General features: G+C 39.5%; 1 protein-coding gene across 6 annotated transcripts; it reads right to left on the reverse strand.

Annotated features, from left to right (window-relative positions):
- Positions 1-1,686: 1,686 nt before the first annotated feature.
- LOC105831875 lies at positions 1,687-22,269 on the reverse strand. 6 transcript variants are annotated; one of them, XM_012672314.3, is made up of 10 exons: positions 22,082-22,269; positions 15,531-15,792; positions 11,695-11,794; positions 8,266-10,749; positions 8,060-8,148; positions 5,797-5,934; positions 4,824-5,000; positions 4,479-4,601; positions 3,797-3,901; positions 3,363-3,677 (listed from the first exon to the last, which is right to left on the reverse strand). In XM_012672314.3, the coding sequence occupies exons 3-10, from the start codon at positions 11,762-11,764 to the stop codon at positions 3,363-3,365; spliced, it is 3,501 nt and encodes a 1,166-aa protein (XP_012527768.1). In that variant the 5' UTR covers positions 11,765-11,794; positions 15,531-15,792; positions 22,082-22,269. The 6 variants fall into 6 exon arrangements, with proteins under 6 accessions (XP_012527767.1, XP_012527772.1, XP_012527768.1 ...); XM_012672313.3 differs by lacking the exons at positions 15,531-15,792; positions 22,082-22,269 and adding an exon at positions 12,493-13,805 and having other exon boundaries at positions 1,687-3,677; XM_012672317.3 differs by lacking the exons at positions 15,531-15,792; positions 22,082-22,269 and adding an exon at positions 13,459-13,806.
- Between the last annotated feature and the right edge of the window lie 291 nt (positions 22,270-22,560).

Consider the following 22,560-nt stretch of genomic DNA (forward strand, 5'->3'; position numbering starts at 1 on the left):
CGAAATATATATGCACCAAACTTAGGAATCAATAACTTTCATGTAGACGAGAGAAAGAGAAAGAAGGAGAGAGGAGACAATTTAAGAAATATATAGGATATACAGATTTATATAAATTTGGATTTTTTATTTTGTACAATTATTAAAAGCATTATTTATCGTATATATAATGCTTTTAATATATATTTCAATACACATTGTCACAGTTTTTTCAACATTTATACAATTCTTTGATTGCATATTAATGACAAGTGATGTTTTAAATAAATCAGTCCTTCATGATTAATCATGATTAAGATTTCCATTTGATACATGTTTGGTGCATGCTTCATGAGTGTCTTGACAGAGATATTCAATGGTTAATTATTGCCTTCCTAAGAGGCGATAATCAATTAAAAATATTACTGATATTATTCAGGGTGGATTTGAACCCAAGAGTTTGGCACATAAAGTAAACATAATTTTTATGCCACAATTACAACAAAATTATATATATTATTTACTAAAAACTTTCTTAAAATTTATGTTTAGAATTACAAAGTAAAGTTATATCAAATTGTATTATCAATGAAATGATTAAAGTAATGTAGAAGAAATCTATCAATACTGCTATGTATTGCTACTTTGTTTTTAGAAAGTACTTTTTAAACAAAAGCTAAAAATAAATTCTGAAAATAAATATAACTGGAAAGTGTTTTTATCAGATACAGCAGTTTTTATAATATTGTTTCATATTTGTAATAATTAATGATAATTAATGTTTTTGCAATATAATAAATGAACTTCTAAGAAATTGAGTCCCAATTCCAATACTGACACAATAAGCTACACTTTTCTTTTTTTTTAAACATAATTTTTATAAAATATTTACAAGTTATTATATATGAAATCCTTAGAAGCCTTCCACTTTAATATAAAATTTTTTTATTTATTATACAAATATCTTATGTTATTTCACAAGACGTAATATTATATAGTGTGACTATACTATACTTTATATAAAGGTTGGATTAAGTTAGATTCATTTTTAATAGATTTTATATATAATAGTCATGAATATGTGAACTATACGTGGGTTTTTATTTCTTTAATTATTCAAACAGATCGTATTTTTTATTAATACATAGTATTAATACAGATTAATGTTTAATTTCTGAAAAATATAAAGAAGTGCCATTTTACAAGATCTATACACATCATTTTATATTAGCAACCTTTCTGTAGTTGACATTTTATATAATATATAATGTAAATATTACTTACTATAATTTTGTTAATTGGTTGTGATAATTATAAACTATCTGATTTTAATAAGAAATTCCAATAATCAAAATTTCTTTTGAATTATAATTTTGGTTTTTTAATTACTGTTAGGGAATAACATATTGATAAGTTACCTTACTGAAAAAAATTGAAATGTTCAAAGAATAATAATAGTAATGATGATGAAGATTATAGTACACGTTTTAAGCATTTGATAAAAAAATATAAATGTTTCTAATATTTTTAAATTTAGATCAATTATAATATAATTTTTAATGCATACTCTTGTTTAAGGAAGCGTAGCAAATGTGTGATTCTTAATCATTACTTGTTGCTTGGCATTATGCTTCCATTTATCTTCATTGAATAGTTTTTGAAAATATGGCATATACAAAGGTTCGAAGTGTACTTTAAAAATTTTAATTCAATGTTGGTACACACTTTATTTTTATAATCATGTAATATTGTACAAATTATTACAATAAACTATATATTTCTGTAATTATGTCTGTTTCTTAGTTTTACCAACATGGCTTGCCGTAAGCGTTTGGCAAGATAGCAGAATTAAATAATACAGCCATACAGTGCAAAAATGCACCATCTCGTATCTTTCATCGATTACGATTTTTTTTCTTCTAAAATTATATCCTACAATAACAGTACAAAAACATCGGGACAAATTGAAATTACTAAATTAAACCCGTTACTTCATTTAACGACTATCTACATATTGATGTAATCCTATAATCGTTTTCGAAGTGTATACAAGAAGAAAATAAAATGAATCTCTTCTTGTGTACTATACTATTGCTAGATTATATATTATAATTTTACATATTTATATATATAATATCGTGAATGTTTATATTATATATATACATATATAAATGTAAATGTATGCCGCATCATGTGTGTGCTAAATCAATGTTCCGTTTCATATTCACGTTTATCGTTTATCAGAAAAAATGTATACACGAGTTGTGTGTGCCATCCTATTTTATTGATATATTCTTTATATTATATCCTATGTTAATGTACATTTTTGTTGTTCTTATAAGAGCGCTAAAATAAAACTGGATATTTTGTTTTTTTTTTATTACAATATATGCGACTAAAGGGTTCAAAAACCTATAGTAATATAGATACAATTTACAAGTTTCGATTTAAAAAAAGGAAAAGATTTCAGTATTACATCATAAATGATTTCATACACAGTTTTATGAAACATCATAAATAAAAGTATGACGTATAATTTCACTAACTGTTAATTAAAAAACATATGATGGCGAAATAAAAGTATAGTATATCTGAAAAACCAGAAAGTAGCTCTAGTATATACTTGTCGTTAGTACCTGTGTACTATAGAGTCGCGAAACAGTCGTGTGGGCACTCTGGTCACTTAGTACAATATATCGAATCATATATCGTTCGGAAACTACTTCGCAAACATGATGTTTATCGTCCTATCAAACCGGAGATTAAGAGACAATTTTATTGTCTCAAAGTCATATTAGCATCATAATAACAAAATAGAATAAATTCGAATATATTTATCTTAGAAAAAGAATTTACATTACAGAGAATTCGCTATGTAAGAGAGTAAATCCGTATTGCGCGCGACATATTACGACACATAATGTCGCACTGAAATACACTTGATATTTCGCGCGAGAGTCCGTGTGTTACACATATAGGCGTTTATAGGTCGGGAGTATGCAGCTCTAGGATTTAACCAAGGAATCAGACTGAAGGCCACCCTTTAATGTTTTTACAGTCTATTTTATGTAGGTCCGATAACAACAATAAAAATTCTTAAATAAATATATATCGGTATAATCATTGATGGAATATTATTACGCAGTCAACTAGTTTCCTTGTTGTCAAGAGTCGTAAGTTTTTTATTTTTCTTTTCCTTCGTTTTCTTTTTCCTTTAGGTGTTTTGGAATTAATACGCGTCTTAAAGCATAGTATACATACACATGTACACGTTAACGGCACGTTAACCACTGTACGTTTCGCAGTGATCGGTATGGAGTACCACAAAGAGTTATGTGAAATTCGATCAGACAAGACACACTTATCACTCAAACTCATCATTGCTATTTTCCCCTGCCTTGAATCGCGCCGGATCTGGTTGTAGGTTTTGCTGGTTGCGGAATAATCGTAATCTCGTCGTTAATTTTCAATGGCTTTAGAAGCGAATCGTTTGATCTGGACGATGGAGATGCAGGCGCGTTCTTCTTATCCATTACTCTCTTTGCTACGACACTGTGTGCCGAGTATACGTGGTTCTCGAACTGCTTGTACATTCCGAACGTGGCAGTGCAAACTGTACACTTATATGATAGGTGTGCTGGCTTTAATGTCATCCCATGATCTCGAGCAACATGATTTAATAATTTCCATTGATACACCTAAAAATCAATAACATAAAACTCTCATAAATGATGGTCATATTTTTATTCATATGCTCCATCTTTTGAAAACAATATCTCTCGATAGAAATTAATTGATGTAGAAAATATAAACTTACCCTGCCACAAGCTGGACAACGGCCTGCGTCTTTTCCTTTATTTGCTGCCTCTTGCATGCTGGATGTGACAAGCCCATGAGATCCTAATAAATGTCTTTCCAAACCCTATTCAGAGAAAAAATACGTTAATTTTTGAATGCATAAATTTTATCAAATATTATACACACAATAAGTATGTTGTAATAATTTTATTAAGATATAAATTTCAAACAATTTCTTTAAATGTTTAAAAAATATTTTATTAAAATTAATATAAAATGTAAAAATATGTCAATGTGTATTTTCAATGACAAAAAAAATAATTGCATTTGTACTTTTAAAAATACTAGACATCACAGACGCGCGCTTCGCGCGCACTGCTTAACTTTTTGTTTATTACTTTTTAAAAATAAATTAAAACGATAATTGAATAGATAATATTATACTATACAAATTTGACAGCTGTCAAAATTCAATCGCAATGACAGCTACTCTTGCAACACAAAGTGCAGAAAGAGAACCAATCAGCACCGCGGAAAATGCGGAAAAGCGACAACAATAAATTTCAAGATGCGAGCAATTGACTTTACATGCATTTTTTTAGATATATTATTATAGATAGGATAGGATAAGATAGAAAATAAATATTTCTTACATAATTATAGAATTATAGAATATAGAATATAATTATAGAAAAATTTACCTGATCTGTGAAGAATCGGAATTGGCATTTCTGGCAGTTTAATGGAGGTCTATTATAAATCATCTTTGGATGTATTTTTACTTTGTGGATCCATTGCATATGATTTCGTAATTGTTCTAGATCCTAAAATAAATGTGACAAAGAATGTAATGCAAAATATTTAAAAAAATGATTAGTCATTAATTATCTACTATCTAATTTTGTTAACATGTATATAATAATTACAAAACTACAGTTTTTATACACAATCAAACTTATTTTTCGAATTTAAATAATATTGCTTATTACATATTTGCGCAATTCACGGTTACAAAAAAATAAGAGTCTGTAAATTTGTACACTCACCTTAATGTATCCATCACAAATTTCACATATAACAAATGTGTTTTTCCCTCCAGACTTTGAAGAAGTTCCTGAACCCGGAATGGAGGTTTGTGATGTTGTACGTGGTAGTGGAGTAATAGATATACTTGGCTGACTTAATAGCTTCGCTGTAGGATTTTTGGGACTGGCTGTTGTGTTCTGAAAAAATACAAAAATACAAAACGCTTACGTTATTTAAGAAACATGAATTCCTGTGTCAAGTGTCATTAATGTTAACTCTTACAAATCATATACAAAATTTATTTTATTAATATCCACCTGTAAAATCTTACATCAAAATTATACACATTTGTTACATGTTACTTTCTCTTCAAACACTGTGTGTATGTGTGTGTGTGTATATATATATATGTATATTCTTTCATTGATTAAATTTCTCCCAAAATTTAATAATTTATCGAATATATAAAACTAAAAACTTGTTTCGAAATTTTATCAATTGTAATAACAAACAATTATAATTTATTGTTTTTTTATTTTAAGACAACATTAATAGTTTCCATTAATAAAATTATGTATATATTAAACGATGAAATTTAATGTTTGTTACATCCAGTAAACATAGTCATGTAATATATATTACATACATTACTATTACATATAAATAAGAAAAATAAGTAAAATATTACATTTATTTTAATTTATTATGGAGAATATACATGTATTTGTTTTTTGGACAATGTACTATCAATTACGCAGAATCAGTTCGTAAAGGTAAATGTAGGAGAAAATATGTTCTTTATGTGTGGTGTTAACTGTTTTAAGCAACTACGCAAAGTTTATCCGATCGTTCATTCGATCATAATTAAATTTGGAGAATGTTAAAAGCCTTTCTTTCTTATGCACCTGCAAAACACATCATGCGATCTCACATAAATATATCTCATGAAAAATCAGTTATTCTCCCTGGTTACTTTCCAATATTTTTATTTACCTGTGATGAGGACAACCTAGACAGAGAGTCGATTACGTTGGGTACAAGTGCAATTGGTGTGGGTTGACCGGAACTGCCGCCGCTACTGCTACTCACTCCCGAGACAGCCGACATGACAGTCCCAGAGCCACCCACCACCTGCCACCACCCATATATCTTTTTTACTAGTTCTTGGAGCTTTGAATGTATTTAAAGTGTGATATTTTTGCGTGTGTACACATATTCGTTTATATTTTTTTATTAAAGAATCAGAAAGATCAGAGAATGCGTACATTTAAAAAAATATGATACACGTCTACTGCTTTTATTGTTAAATAGAAGTATATAAGATATAATACATGAAAGAGACGTGTAACTTGTTGAGTCAATATAATTTGTTGTAACATACAAAATTCTCCTATAAAACATCTATTGCTTATTTGCTACAATAACAATTCAAAAAATAAGTTTAAATGTTTCGAATTATTAAATAATTAAAATATAATTATTTAATGCAATTTTGACGTAATATCTTATTGTATAAATAAATAAAAGTATCATTAGCTTCTATTTAAGTTTTTTCTAGTATACAAATAAATCCTTAAAATCCATCTTTAACTTGTGAGACTTTTGCAAAATTCTGTTCTCATTTCTGTTTTCAAGTTTAGAAGTGTCATTCTACCAATAAGAATTCTAAAATACCCATTATTTTTTTGTAAACAACTGAAAGTAATAAGTCTTGTAGTTATATTGTTGCATAGCCAATAATCGATGTACTAACTAAAATATTCCGTATAATGTTCAGTTTATCTACCACGAGATTATACATTGTATATTCTAGAACTATGGCATATTCCACGTTAGTGAATCACAAGTCTAATAATATTAGCATTTCTATACAGTGAGAGATACCATTACAGTATTATTTTCGTAATTAACTAGCTAGCTTTCGCTAACATAAATGTTTACGTCACATATTAGGCACTAAAGAAAATTTATTGAATACACTCGCGAACTTTTCCACCTTTTTTTTGACATCACTCATCGCGGTAGTATGCAGTTTATAAATATAAATTATTTTATATTTTACGCCTGGTTTGCCTATTTTATTGCAGATAAAATCGTGTAGATACTAACTTACAGTAAAATAAAGTAATGATATGTGCATCTTTTTTTTAGAAAATTTAAGATAATAGAGTAAATATAGCTAAGACATTATCAGAATGTTTACCTAAATTTTATGAAAAAACTCAGATAAAATTAGAGAATTTTAAATGCAGTTTTAAAACAAATTTATCTTATTATCTTTTTCAATGTTTCTTAATTATACGATTATAAAAAAAAATTATTCTTAAGTTTAGTATATTAAATTCGAGAAAATGTTTTACAAAATAATATAAACTATATAGCAATAATCCAATAATCTATCTGTAAAGTATCTAACTCATTAGAAGTATAGAATTCGAAATGTTATTAAACAATGCTAATTTGAAACGATATATTATTCCTTATTGTTACTGATTTAAAAGAAAACAAAATTCGCGAGTTATATAAAAATGTATGCGAATATATCCCATATTTTTTGCTAATCAATGTCAATATTCTGTATGAAGAAAAAAATGATGAAAAAAAAAAACAATTGTTAGAAAGAAAAAGATATTTTAAATTTAAAAGTAAAAATTTTTTTAATATTAAAAATTTAATAAAAATTCCACAATTTTTGAAAGATAAAAAAGTGTTCTAAAACTTTCAATGGTAAATATTCTGATTCTGCAAATAATAATAATAGCAAAACATACAAATATAATTTGATATAAATATTCTAGATACACACAGCTATTAAAATGTTTACAACAGCATATCAGTTGAGGGTTTCTATTAAGAAGGGCATGACTTGTCATAATTCTCATTGCCCTTGCGTTAGTATAAGCATTGAAATAATAATAATAATAATAATAATATACATATAAAAGTATGGCAGTCTACAAATCGTAATATATAATTGTGTAATGTGTTTTAACTCTTCTTAAAAATATAAAATACGGTCGTCTTTTTTAATACAAATATTTTGAATTAAAAACTTGTTTACTTCACTTTATTCCTAGTTTATTCCAACGTATGCTCGTCCATTGATCTTCGTGAAGTACGAGTTTTTAATTTCTAATCCGTTTCATTGGTCGATCACATTTGACTTCATACTCTCATGTTCTCCGCTAAGCCTAATTGTTAGTGTTTGCGTTTGCACAGCGAGTATACATCTATACACAGTAAATGTTATTATTACCTGGAATATTTGGTTACTACCAAATTGGTATGACGTGGGTACCAATAAACCAGAGGTTGTAGGACGATACATCATTCCTGTAACATTGTCTGAAATACATACAGTTTACATTAATATATCATGGACGGCAAAGCCATTAGATGTGAGATGTTTAGAGATCCGAGAAAGTATTTTTTCACTTCATTTGTTGTATATAAAAAATTTACCTTGCCGCATTGTAGTAGCACCTGGTCGCAATGTTTTCGGCAGGTCGGAGTATCTCGGCTGCATCGGCGGCCGTCCCCTTCCACGTCCTGTGATCGGTGGTGCAGGAAGCAATTTTGGTAATAGCGGTTGTGGACCCTTAGCGCTCATCGCCATGGCTGCGAGCGCGTTCGGATTGGTCGGGCCGACGGGTCGTGCGCGATTCAATCGCGGTATCTTCGCTGGCGGCTCCCAATCCACCGAGGGTTCTAGATTCCGCTCCGGTCTGAACTTCTTTGTGCAGGCGAGAATGTGCCGCGTTAGCTTACCCTTCTGATTGTCCTCGAACGGACAGTTCGGGCACTGATGGAAGGCAGGACCGCGTTCCAGTCTACCACGAGTATTATGCTCCGCCTCCATGTGATACAGGATATCGTGGGGACTGCGAACCTCCATTGGGCAGAAGTTGCACTTGTAAACGTAATTGCGCATATGCGGTGTCTCTAGATGATGTTGCATGACTAATGTCGATTCCGTTTTAAAACTACAGAACTCGCATTTTTTCATCTCTAAATGGAATGGTTCGTTATTTTCTTTACTAAACTCTAAATTCTTGATAAGTGAATTTATAGCTAATTGAGTCTCGGCCGATGTGCTACCCTTGCCCTGTTTACGTTTTTGAGTCCGTAAGAGATCAGTTTGCACATACTCCTGCACGAGGTTCATTCCGATCTGCATGAAAAACTTGCCCAGCGGCAGATCAAAGTACGTCGGTATTTTGTTTCTATCGTCCTGTCTCAACTCGTGCTTGTCACTTAGACCACTGTATATAGATTGCTCGATCAAATCTATTGAACCGTCACCTCTGTCATCTCCGCTGTCTCGCTTACCTCCTCTACTCTCGGCGTCACTCTCCTCAGACTTGTCATTGCCCTTTTTAATAATATCTAGAAGATCCTCTTTATACTCCTCATTGTCCTTATTTTCGTCAGCAAGCCTCTTTAGCTTCTCCTCCTTTTCTATCTCATCGATCCACCTCTCTATCTTGGTGACGAATTCCTTCAGTGGTTTCAGGGGTGGTTTTTCGTATACGTAAGGTACGATAAAGGACGGCGCCTCGACTACGAACATATCGTCGGTCAGCGTCGGTAGAATCGCCGGTATCGTCGGCGTGACTGTGGTCATACTGGTGCTACTGGTTTTCGGGCTGAGCTGTGTTCCCGTTTTCGAGGTCATGGGTACCGGCGTGATGGTCGTCCTCATATTCGGATACATTGTCTGCGTCGTCATACCACTCATCGGGACGACCGAGAATGGGGAGCTGGACGAGTTGGAGACCGAGTGATGAGGCTTGCTGTTACTCACGGGCACACCGCCGCGGCCCGAAAGAATAGAGTTCGTGTCTATTATGACTAACGTGGGCTCCTTCTTGCCGCCTTTGATAGACTTGCTGCCGGCGGCGATCTCCACCAGTCGCTTCGTGTCGTTAACGACGATGGTGGTCTTGCTGTTTCTCACCGGTGACTTCAGTTTCGAGTTCTCCTTGTCCTTGCTGTTATCAATACCGGCCAGCGGATCCTCCGGTTTGATTTCCTCTATATCAGATCCATCGTCGTCAACCTCTTCTTCCAGCTCCTTCTCGATGTAGCTCGTGCGTTTGATGTTGCGCGAGCTCCGCCTCGGCGTGATACTGCTGAGATCTATCTGCTTCCGCGGTTTCCTCTGCTTCGTGGGATCTTTGCTGCTGCCGGAGCGTTCCAGCGACGACGACGACGATGCGTCGTGATCGTTGCCCTTCGCCATCGCGCTATCGGTGATCTCCTCGATCTCCGGGCTGCCGCAGCTCCCGTTTTCCTCGCAAAGCTTCACGTCCGACGACTTCTCCATGCTACTGTCGGCCATCTCGCTGCTGTCGCAGCTGCAGTTCGACGACATGTCGTTGTCCTGCTTTTCCGCAATAGTTTTCTTCGAAATGAACACATCGTCGCTATCCAATTGTATCTCCGTGATACTCTCGTCGAGACACTCCACGTCCGAGTTGTTACTTTGTTCGTCCACCTCCATGGCTTCTGCACAGGATGTGCTTTTACACTCGGCTACTACATCAGTTTTTTTAGACACTTCACTAGAATTGTTCGTCTCACTTACACCAACGACGGGTGACGAGCATGACGCTTTAAAGTCACGTTTCAAATCGAACGTTTCACCTTCCTCACCGGAAGTTATATTACCTACTGTCTCGTTTCGTTCACTATCTTGTTCATCCTTTCTTCCTTGAATCTCGATCGCTCTTTCGCGATCCTCCTCGTCGAACTCTTCCTCCCCATCTTCTTCCTCCTCCTCCTCCTCCTCCTCCTCTTCCTCCTCCTCCTCCTCCTCCTCTTCGGCGTCCTCTTCCTCGGCAATCATATCTTTCAATGCTGCCTTGCTTGTATCGTCACTGATATCCATGTATTCTTCGTTGTCAGCGCTATAGTTCCCATTGACACCATTCGGAATAATCATATCTGCAAATACAATTATGTTTAACATATATACGTGATCATCATTTATTCAATAAATTTCAGTTGTTTCAAAAGGGCAATAATAACAAATATATAATTGCGAGCACCAAGTAGTTGGAATATTAAATAATAACAGAAAGTATACATATTGAAGTCATTGCTTTTAACACAATCATAAACATTTCTGACAAGCTTATTTTCATTTAGGTAAAAGACCTCAAAGAAATTCCAGAATAATTGATACAAAAGCCAGATACATTGTACTTGCAGCAAACATTCTCTATACACAGATACATTTACTACTCATAAATCACGTAAAAAATATATATAATATAGACAAAGCATCTTTCTGAAAGTTACTTTCCAACTGCAATAGTAGATAGTAATCTTTAAGGTAAAATAGTGCTCCACATATCATTATTGCCACAAATTGTGTGATCAGTATAATAAATAATTTAGATAACAATGTTACTGTTGTCTTATCAGTTCCAACGAGTCTTCACTTTGAAACACGTAACACCTCTATAAATTATAACACAAACTTGCACGCTTTAAGCCCAATTTAGTTTAATCAAAGTTTAACCAAGTAAATAAACATTTTTTGTATAAAACAAATTCTTTTGTTGGATACTCTGCTAATTAAACTCTGGTTACTAAGTTGTGAAACCAGGACTTACACATTACGCACAGAGAACGAGAAGTCGTTTCCTAGTGCGATCTAGCTTGTCTACGTTGTCGCAACGCTTTTTTGTCTTTTCTATTCTGACCGATCGAGCTTAGCGCATTTTCTGTATCACGAGGCTCAAAGCCTGACATACAAAAATGACATCGCGACAACGCGGAAAAATTCCAAGATCTACAGACTCGAAGGAGACTCCGGAGACTCTGGACTCACGAACCGGGTTGTCGAAAATAGAATTTTGCCGAACAAGCGGCTGTGCGGCTCACCTTTCGAGTGCTTGTCGGGGCTGCTCCGAGAAGAGTCCTTAGCGGCAAGCTCCTCCAGCGTGCCTTCCATGAGTCCACCGTGGTCCGCCGCGCGGTCGATCTAAACAGTCAACGAGACACACCACTGATGACAATCGGCGAGACGCGGCGGGTGAGACGGCGGCGGCGACGAGAGAAGATGAACGAAGCGCACGACGACCAGAAGACGGCCGCACGTTCACCACCTCGCGGCGAAGAGGGAGGGAAAAGAGGGACGCGGGACGACGGGGACGACGACGACGACGGTGGTGGTGGTGGCGGGGAGAAGGGAATTTTTAGCGGGGCCGAATTTTTCAAAATGGCGCTGCGAATTCCGCACTTGCGTCAGCTCGCGCTCCCATAACCAACAAACTCTCTTCCCGTCGTCCCCGTCGAGCCCGAGGGGGGTATCCGATGTCGGGCGCGCGCGCGCGCGCGCGTACAGACGGCCGCGCGCGGATATGCCGCTGTACCTGGGGCGTTCGCGACCACGGCGACGGCGACGACGACGGCGTCACTCCCGGGTTCCTCCTCCCCTGGCGTTCTCTTCACTTCTCGCTACGCGAGCGAATACACGATCCGCACGCGCGCACACACGCGACGAACGGACGCACGGACCGGACGGACAGACAGACAGACTAGTGAACAAATGGATGGACGGACGGATAGACGGACGGACAGACGAGCGGACGGACGGACGAATGAATATCCGAGACTCCTGGCTCGAGAGCTCACGCGAGAAACAGTTAGCGTCGTCTCCCAGTTAGCGCAGTCAGTCACCTGCATTCGCTAACCACCGCTAGCGTCCGCGAGCGCCAGTCAGTCACTCCATCAGCCAGCCACCAGCCAGCCAGCCAGCCAGCCAGTCAGTCAGTCAGTCGTCGGTCCCGACCCTCCGTGCGCGCCGCATCACACTCTCTCTTTCTCTCTTGTCTCCTCTCTTCTTCTTCTTCTTCTTCTTCTCTCTCTTTCTCTTCTCTCCTCTCTCGACGTACCAACCTCGTCTACACCTACACTCAGAAAGACTCCGCACACGTACGCGGAGTATACGTGTACGTGTACACAGGACAGCTGCGCGCGCGCAAAGGCTCTCCGATGAGGCGTTACACGTTACCCGCGACCACGACGACGAGGATTATGACGACCGGACGAGACGACGCACGTCAAATGTGTCAAGTTTCTTTAGGAACACGTAAACGATATTCGCGAGGGAATATTCGTCAGAATGCTAGGAGGAGTATCGCGTTACCGCCCGCGGGGTACGTCGTCGTCCACGAGCGTGACGCGTCTCACATCACGAACCTCTCGCGATGTACCCCGGGCGTGCGAGGGAACGAGTACGGGAACGAGAAAACGAAGGGAACTCGGACTCGGAGCTCGTCGTCGTCGTCTCCCGCTGAGGGGGGGGGGGGGGGAACAGGGACGGCTGGCGAGAGACGGGGGAAAGGATAGAGGGAAGAGGGGGAGGGAGAGAGAAAGAGAGAGACGGAGGGAGGAGACCTCGGCCGCCGACCGGGATTGTGTCGACGTAGAGGTTATACGCGAGGTTAACGCGGGGCAGCGCGGAATAGAGAGAGAGAAAAATTGTCTACCGTTTGTCTGTCGACCGACTTGACAGATGATTGACAATCCTTCGCTCGAGATTAATAGCGAGGCAGGCGATCTCCTCTTTTCAACGGTATCACTCGGTGGATGCCGCCTGCTCGTGGGGACCATCGCTTCTCTCGCGGTCACTCCCGCGCTTACCGACGCGCACGTTTTCCAGCGCCAAACCCGACGTTGTCGCCTCGTGGTGGTCGAGATCCCCTTAACCCGGCGTCTCCTAGGACACACTGCGAGACGCCGCTCCTGGGCGTCACGTCACTCTTCTACACTTCGTCGCCTCTCCTTTTTTTCCTCCACTCTCCCCCCCTGACCCCTAATCCTTTCTTCTCACCCTCGCTGCCGCGCGCGCGACGCGGCCACTCCGATCCTCGGGTGTCGCGCGAGTGTAGAAGGTGCACGGCGCGAGAGAGCCTCTACTACGCTGCGGCTCTCCTCTCTCGAGAGAGCGCGCGCGGGGCGAGGCGGAGAGAGAGACAAGGCGACTCCCAACGGCGGTGTTTACCGTATCCAGAGGAGAGGTAGCTTCTTTCCCGGCGATCGCGCACGTTGTCCTCGTTTAATCCTCGGTGAACTGGACTGGCTCCCTTCGAGCGCGCGCGCGCCCCGACTCGCGCGAACTCTCGAGACGAGATTTTACAGAGCCGCCAGGAGAACACGAGACGAGGCGCGCTCGAGAGCATAGGAACGCAAAAGAACGAATGAACGAACGAACGAACGAACGAACGAATGAACGAACGGACGGACGGACGGAAGGGAAACACGCGTACGCATCGGTTGGATCAAACGTAAAAGCATGTTCACGATGCGTCACTCGGCGCGTCTGCCATTCATACCGCGCGTAAAATTCTCGCGGGTTTGCTTTTTTTTCCTCCCTCGTGTCGAACTACACACCTCCAGCTTCCCTTGACTCGATTAAAAAATTAAAAAAAAAACGTCACGGTTCTCTGCGGCTCACAGATGGCGCTAGTAATCCTGTGTTACAATGCGGAATTGAAAACTGAGGGAAAGAATATAAACGATTCTTTTAGACGGAATTGTGCCGTAAATTTGAAGATTACGTTCACGTACAACTATTTGTACCGTTCACGTTACATTTACACGAATCGTATAAACAATATGTCAAGTAATGTAAATTATTATTATTATAACACCGTATAAAAATAATTAAATTATAAAATTCTCAATATATAATTTTAATATTGGCGAAACAAAAAATGTATAAAATTAAAAATAAAAGAATGGAATATGTTTATCACCTCGAATGAAATTGTGATCCACAGATCATTGTTTACATATCGTACGTTTATTTCGCGTGTAAAAGCCCTGGTTTTCAAAAGCCCAAGGTGTAAAATGACCTAATAATATACACATTATTGTTATATAAAACTCGCGAAAGAAAATGGTGCAAATTCGATTGATTTTACTTAGTTACTTACTTGAACGACTTTCGTCCAGGGAAATCGCGAAGGCACAGCATCACGTTTCAATTTTGCCCGTTTGTACGGTGAAATTCCGACGACCATCCCATTCGGGGCGAGTAACAATCTCTTTGTCTCTATTTCACCCGCCTCAAAATGTTTCTCACACACGAAATGTTTGTACGGTGCAATCGCCTCACGTCGGCGAAGGGCTTTCTGCCATTTTTCCCGAAACTCATCGTCTCTCGGTATAGTAAAAAGATGTATCCTTGCCCTGTTCGAATTGTATCCCGAGTTACAACCGGCCACTACGCATCCAGGCATAACACTCGGTTATTACGAAATTAGAGCAGGAAACGTCAAATCTGACACAGAACCGACGAATCAAAAATTCTATTTGCGCGGTTTGAGCCGCCGGACAATCAAGACTAGAAGATTATCAACGCCATCTGTCAATTAATATTTATCGACGCTATACAGGGGCTACTTTTCACGTATGCATACGGGGAATATATCGGCGAGTTCAAAAAGGGACTTGGAGCCAGCACACGCTTCCGCTCCCCCAAGTACACAGGAGTGCAGAAGGTACAGATAACGCGCGAGCGGATCTCTATCGCGCTGGCTCGAGTCGCTTTCCCTCCCGGCGGAGGAGTTGAGGTTAATTCCTCGAGAGCCCTCGGGCTTGCCCTTGCGAGATGCGATTCTCTCTACAATCCGATCCCCGGTCGACGATCCCGATCCTCTCCATCCATCCTCCCCTTCCCTCCCGACAATCGAGACAGTCTCTATACGCACCTAAGAGAAGACGAAGAGCCGAGGAGACGAAGATGACGAACGACGTCGGCGGCCACGGCGAGGGGCGACGACAGGGGTTGCTACCTCAGGCGAGCGTCGGGCGACGCGACATCCTCGTCGCGATCCTCGTCGTCGGGCGACGGCGACGTCGTCGGTGGCTGCTGCCCCCGCGAAGCGACGATGTGTCCGGCGTGCTATTCCGAATATCGTTCGCTCGCTCGTGGGGGGCACGGCGGGTTACACACGCGGTTTATTCACAAACCTGTAAATAGGGAGCACACACATTCATCGCTGATGATTGGCACACTAGAGGGCAGGCGCGACGGGTGGGGAAGAGCGTTAAAAAGTTACGTTCAGGGCCGTAGCGAGAGTCGCGGGTCGCCCCTTTCCTCCTCCTCCTCTTCCTCCGCCGCTACCCGCGCCGTTACAGACCTATCCAGATAGAAGGACTTGGATATTAAATGTATATATACGTATATATGCGTGTGCACTGAAAAATCGACCAATCGCGCGCACCCGAACGCGACAATATGGCATCCCTCGCGGCGGATTTGATTAGTCGCCCTCTCGCGCGGCCTACGACTGGATAAATCTTCGGAGCGTGCAGCTGCGCGCCTTTTTTTGCGAGAAATACCGTCGAGGAGGAAGGAGGTGGAGGAGAGAGAGAGAGAGAGAGAGAGAGAGAAGAGAGAGAGAGAGAGAGAGAGAGGGAGAGAGAGAGAGAGAAGAGCAGAAGAGCGAGCGAGCGCGAGAGAGAGAGACGAGCTCGCGCGCTCATCGCGCGCCGCGGCCCGACGCGCGTCTTCGCGTGCGATAGCTCTCTCTTGCTATCGAGGTCAGGCGGCTAGAGATCGAGGTGACTCCTAGAAGAGATCGTTGTCGAATAGGCCCCGTTGCATGACTCCCGTATCGCTTCACCCATGGATTTACACGGGAGTCCCGTAATCTCTCGACGCGACGTAAAAATAACGCGATCAAACGTAAACGAATAAACAAAGTATCCTAGATGCTCGAATCTTCCCTCGGCCAAAATTGCCGTCGCCTTTTCCGCTCCGTGCAAAAATGTTCGGCCGCCAACAGCTTCCGTGTAATTAGCGGTCGAGAGCAACGGCACTTCCGTGAAATGAATAGAATCACATTTCTCAATTTCAATTTTAGAACTCTATATTTAGGCAGAATTCGAATTTACGGCACAGCTGATAAAGATTACAGTTGACTGCCATCAAATTCTTATTGATTGCGACAAACATGTTCAAAAGACAATTCTAAGTTTATTATATTATTTTAGTATAATTAAAATATAAATTTTAATTTATTCTTGCTTATTTATAATTTAATTTCTCTCTTTCTATATAATATTTCCTGTAATTCGACTATTTAGAGGTCAACATGTTTTTAAATAGGATGACATATTTCCGTAAAAAAACAAAGTTAATTTTACAGGATATATTAACATTTAAGCGTGATTTTTTTATGCTTAAGGTCATTTTATTATCCTATAAATCCTATAAGTCAATATATCCTATAATTAAAATTGTTTTTTTTATAAACTGTTTATAAAAATATATTATTAATTTCACTAATGAAAATGTACCATTTTATTTAAAAATATTGATAATTTCAAAATCTCATCAAATAACAAATATAAAAAGATTGCCTTTTATAATATATTTGCCCGTTCGAAACAAAACATTTCGATATTTTTTCATCTTTAAAAAAACATTTTAAATAATCGAGTTAGAGAAAACATCATGAAATAATAAAACAATATTAGACATTTAATCGCAATCTAGTCAAAATTATTCTAAAGATATGCAAACCGCACGAGAGATACTGACCTGTCTCAACGATAAAGGAAAATCGACCTCAAGTCGGTCGAAAAATGTACGTGCTATCAGTTTCCGACATAATAGCACGTATCACTGTCGTTTTTATCTTAATTAATTGCTAAAAGCGAAATTGAAAAATGCTTAAAATACAGCAAACAAAACCCGACATTTTCGGGCCGTTCTTATCGCGGCAAGACAATATCCAACGGGGAAGAGATTAGAGCTCCATAACGGTACAATGCCATGATGCCGAGAGGAAACGTATGGCACTCTAGGCGCATCCTTTCATCCTTAAATTCTCAATTCTCGTCGTTCAACGACGAAAAGCACGGCTTCAAACGGAGACTATCGGAATACCTCTCGATTATGAGATCAATGAGATAATTAATGGCCGAATAAATGCAGGTTTGTGAGCAGCAACACGCTCGTAAGTTTAACATAATTTCGGAATAACAAGCGTCTGTTCGCTCTTTGAGATACGCCGTTTGCAATTAGTGCCCCTCCCCCTCCGCGTTTCCTTTTGGCGAGCTTGCTTGATGCGAACCAATGCGTTTTCTGCGTGCGTGTGCGATAGAGCCCGAGCGTTCGCTTCGCAAATCAATTTTTCGGGTTTCCCGTTCTTCCCCGCGCGACGTTTTTAACTGTTGAAATCGTTACTGTGCGCACCGACGGTACACACAGCGTTGCCAAGTTTACACGCAAAATCAATGCCGTAATAAAAGTAATAATAAAGCCGTTGAGTAAGAGCGAATCCTCGTATGCAAAATAGGTTCTTGCAATGTGACGGGAGGGTATTCTTGGAAACGCTAATTGTTAAAAACATTTCGCCGCAGAATCGTAAACCCTCTCGAAAATCTCACGACACCAATATAATTTAATATAATTATTATAATTATAATATATAATGTGATATGTAATTAATACATTATTATATTAATAATTTATTATAATTAATATAATTTCCGCTAATGTTTTTTAAATGTTGACATTTAAAAAAAATGAAATGGTATACTAAAAGTTAATTATCTTGTAGAAAATGTATATAAAAATGTACATAAAATAACACAAGAAATATTATTGAGCATTAAGATTCTAGCGTCGTTTTCTCGGTTTTAATTGTGTTACACATCACGGCCTTATCTGAATTATTGTTAATTTTCATTTACAAGCGAGATGAGCTATAATTTCTCTCATAAACACGACATATGGAAACTCCAAATACTACTAAAAAATATCTAAAACTTTAGCACGAAATATTAGACAATGTTTTTTTTTATATGTGTACGTCTATAATATAATCTTTTCTATATTATATGAAAGCTTTTCTAGGTCACAGACCGTACGAAGAAAAGAATCAGTGAAAGAATCAGTGCAAGAACGAGGCAATCCCGTGACCGAAGAGCATCTAAATTTTTTAATATGAAAATATGTGAATATTTAAAGACTTTAAAACATTTGTATTTATATAAAATAAAAATCACATACTTCTTAACGTTCCTCGAAACGGATTGAAAATAAACTCTTCCACTTTCGAAATCTATTTTAGATGAGTCCGTATCTAGGGTAAATTTTCTAAATTATTGACTCACCTAATTCTTGTATCGAGACGTATTTTAGTTTCGCGGCGAATCGAGGCCGCTGTCGTTTCTAGAGCTGACCTTTTGCATTTATATTGGTTTGTATTCGCATTAAAAAAAAAAAAAAAATTGTTTTCCCTCTACATCACGATTGTGACAGTCGGTTGCAACACAACTGAACAGAACGCTTCCTTGTCACAGAAACGATACTTGTATCCGTGCAATTAATCGCGGCGAAGTTGGCCGTATTAATTTGCCTTCTTCTCTTTCGAGCGACGGCAATTTCTTTTCTTTTTAGCGACAAAAACGATTATTTGCTTGCGTTTAACGATTAGCGTTCTTAATCTTCCGGGAAAATAAAATCGAGGGGAAAAAATCAATTTCTTTCCCATTTTTTGGGGAGGGGGGGGGAATAAAAAACGACTGTGATAATGAGATACAAGAAAAAGTTAAGTCGAGGGGAAAAAATCCATTCTTACAGATGGAGAACTTTATTAATAAATTACTTATTAGAATTTATTTAAAAACATTAATGTAGAGGTGAAACAAAAAAAAGGCAAAATAGATTTGAAAAGTTAAAACAAATGCAGCGAGGGAAAACCGAAAAAGAAACCTTTTTCCTTTTCTCAAATTTCTGAGAACTTTTCCGGTTTAAGAATCCTACTTGCGATACTTCAGGGCAAGAAGCAACGTACGGAGCAAACGTGATGGAGGAGCGGTGTTTCTCACGATTTCACCATATCTGTGTTTAACACGTGTAATTCTATCGCCGTTATACTTTTACCGTAGTTCACAAGTTTAGAATTAGCAGCGACGTTGTGCGAGAGCGTGCGCGGGGCTTTAAATGTAAAATAAAAATGATTCACCATTTTGGTTTAGTTACTACTGTATATTACTATTAACGACGGTTCAGTTTAGAATTGTGTTTCAAGACCGAAAGTATTCAGCGCGTAATTTGAAAAAAAAAAACCTAGAAACTGAATACATAAATAAAAAAAATTACTTAATCTTCCGGCGATGTGTGACAATAACGACAAAAAAGGGCGACGCGCGTTTTAAAATTTCAAATAACATTTCGGAAAGGTGTGTGCATCGGAATGTCCCATTTCGAAACTGTATGTTAAAATAAATTGATATTTCAAGTACGGACGAAGTCATTGCGCGACTGATGACATTCGACACTGTTACAACAACAAAAAAATTACGATAAATAAGTATTGCCGCGGATAGTCTCTCGGAACTATTAAGGCTCGTCGTCGATGTGGGTTATCTCGAATAGTCTTTCTCGAAAGCGTTATCATTTACTTTTCGTAAAGTGGATGAGGCTTATCTTAATTTTCATAAAGTGAACGTGGAAACGTCTAGATTCTAGGATGAAAATTCTTCGATCCTCTAAACGACTGCAAACAAATGAAATCCCGGTTGTAAAGCTTAATTAGGATTGAGTAGGTACAGTTGATAACATTTCTTCTAGTCAGACGGAAGATATTGATTTCGGGACTTTCGAAAGCAAAACCCTTCGAATGTCGTCAACGGTTTCTTCGACGGACTTTGAAGAGATTTATGCTTATGTCAGACAACGCTATTACTATTGACGTCTTATTCTCAAAAGTAATGGATATTTCCCAACATGAAACAGGGGAACGTAAACGGTGTCAGTGTCCCGATTCTAAGATGTTATTGTGAATGATCTGAAGGTATCCTGCAGCACTATTCTGCACTTTTACGTTGAAAAGTTTAGAATGCACGTACATTGAGGAAAAAATCGAAATGTCGACAAGCAAATGTTAATTTATTAATTTGTTAATGCCACTAATATTAACAAGCAATATATTTGTTATAAAAAAAATTTAATTGTGGCACGTAATATACATTTTTATGAAAATGTAATTTCGTGCCACAATTATATTTGTAATGTATATTTCTTCCATAATCTCTTTCTCTTCTTAATAATTTTTATCTGCTAGAAATAACATTTTATTTCGCCGTACTTAAATAAGAACACGGATTTATATTCTGACAAATAAAATTGTCGAGTATAACTTTTTCAAATTAATTTCGGTATAGAATGTTCGAAATCCCGTCGTTTTCGCGCTTTTTCTGGCCGCGGGATTATCTTACGGTAAGATAAAAAAGTAGGAGCAAAACAGAACAAGGAGCTGCTCTTCCGTAACCGTGTAACAGATTATGCTTATCTCCGCGGATCTCGCGGGTCGGGATTAATTGTCGCGCGATGCAACAAAGAAAAAAAATTATTAGCACGATGATCCCGTTGGCGCGGACGTTAAAATCCGTCGAGCGCCCGAGATCCCGATTCTTCGCCTCTGTCAGCGATCAGAATTCGTCCCTACCCTGGCACCATCTCCATTTTGGGTTCCTGGCATTGTTTACCGATGCAAACGTGCGCCCGTCATTACATGATCATGCGGCGAGAGGAGGAGGTTGATACCCACGTACGTACGTTCGCACAGGAGCGAGCCTACGAGTTTTCGCGCGGGGTGGGGGCGAAAATGCAGCGGGAAGGAGTTAGAGAAAATCGGAGGGGAAGCGGCGGTGGCGCGAGGGCGCCGAGCACCTGGCGGACGTGATACGGCCCTGACACATCCTCTCTCCCCCCCTCCCTCATTCACTCTTGCTCTCGCTCTCTGTCTCACAACTATTTATCTATCTTTTTCTACGAGCGTGTTGCAAGCATTAGCATGCCACTAGGAGAGAATCCACACGGAATCCTATCACGCGGGATGCAAACGTTCGCGTTCGCGCTCCTAAGAGAGAGACGCGTTCTCTCTCTCTCTTTCACCCCTTTCTTATCCGCTCTCACACACGACATTCATACACACGCGCGCGCGCGCACACACCATACACATGCACGCACTCACGCACACGCACGCACGCACGCACGTACGTATACACGCGTTCACGCACACGCCACGGCCTGATCGGGGCTCCCGCCATTTCTGCGCCGACGGCGACGTGCCCGACGTCGTCGAGCAGCCGCCGACTGCGACTCCCCGTCATCTCCTCGGACGAATGATCTCGCCGTCACCACGGCCACGCGCCACGGCCGAAGCAATCACACGCACTCTGCCGCCGTCCGTCTCTCGATTGCCGCCGGATTGCCGCGCTTATTTAAATTCCCACTGACCGTTCGTTCGGCGCGCCGGGCGAACACCTGCGGTGGCACACGCGGCTCCCAACGTCGTCCACAATGCGTCGGCGTTGCTCGTGCCCGTGAGCCGACGGCCCGCTCGCATTCACACGCGTACACACGGTGTTTATTTCGGCCCGCGACGCGACGTCATCAATCCGCACACCTCTCACCCACACCGTCTCTCGTCTCGGCGAAACTACCAAGATGGCGACCGGCCGCCGTCACGTCACGTGACCCCGCGACGTTTCGTGACGTATCGCGGATGTTAAAGGGCCCGGCGACCGACCACTCGCGTCTCTCGTACGTCGTCACGTGATCGCGTGCACGTGTACGTCCAATAAGAGAGATGCTGCCCTAAAAATAAGGGCGAACTGCAGCGGTCAAAATGGCGTGAACGGCGGGTGGGGGGGGGGGGGGGTCGACCGGCGTTCGCCCTTTTCGACATCGAAATGTCGAATTGACATGACGATTCA

The sequence above is a fragment of the Monomorium pharaonis genome, chromosome 3, assembly GCF_013373865.1.
Source record: "Monomorium pharaonis isolate MP-MQ-018 chromosome 3, ASM1337386v2, whole genome shotgun sequence".
In the NCBI taxonomy this organism is placed as follows: Eukaryota; Metazoa; Arthropoda; class Insecta; order Hymenoptera; family Formicidae; genus Monomorium; species Monomorium pharaonis.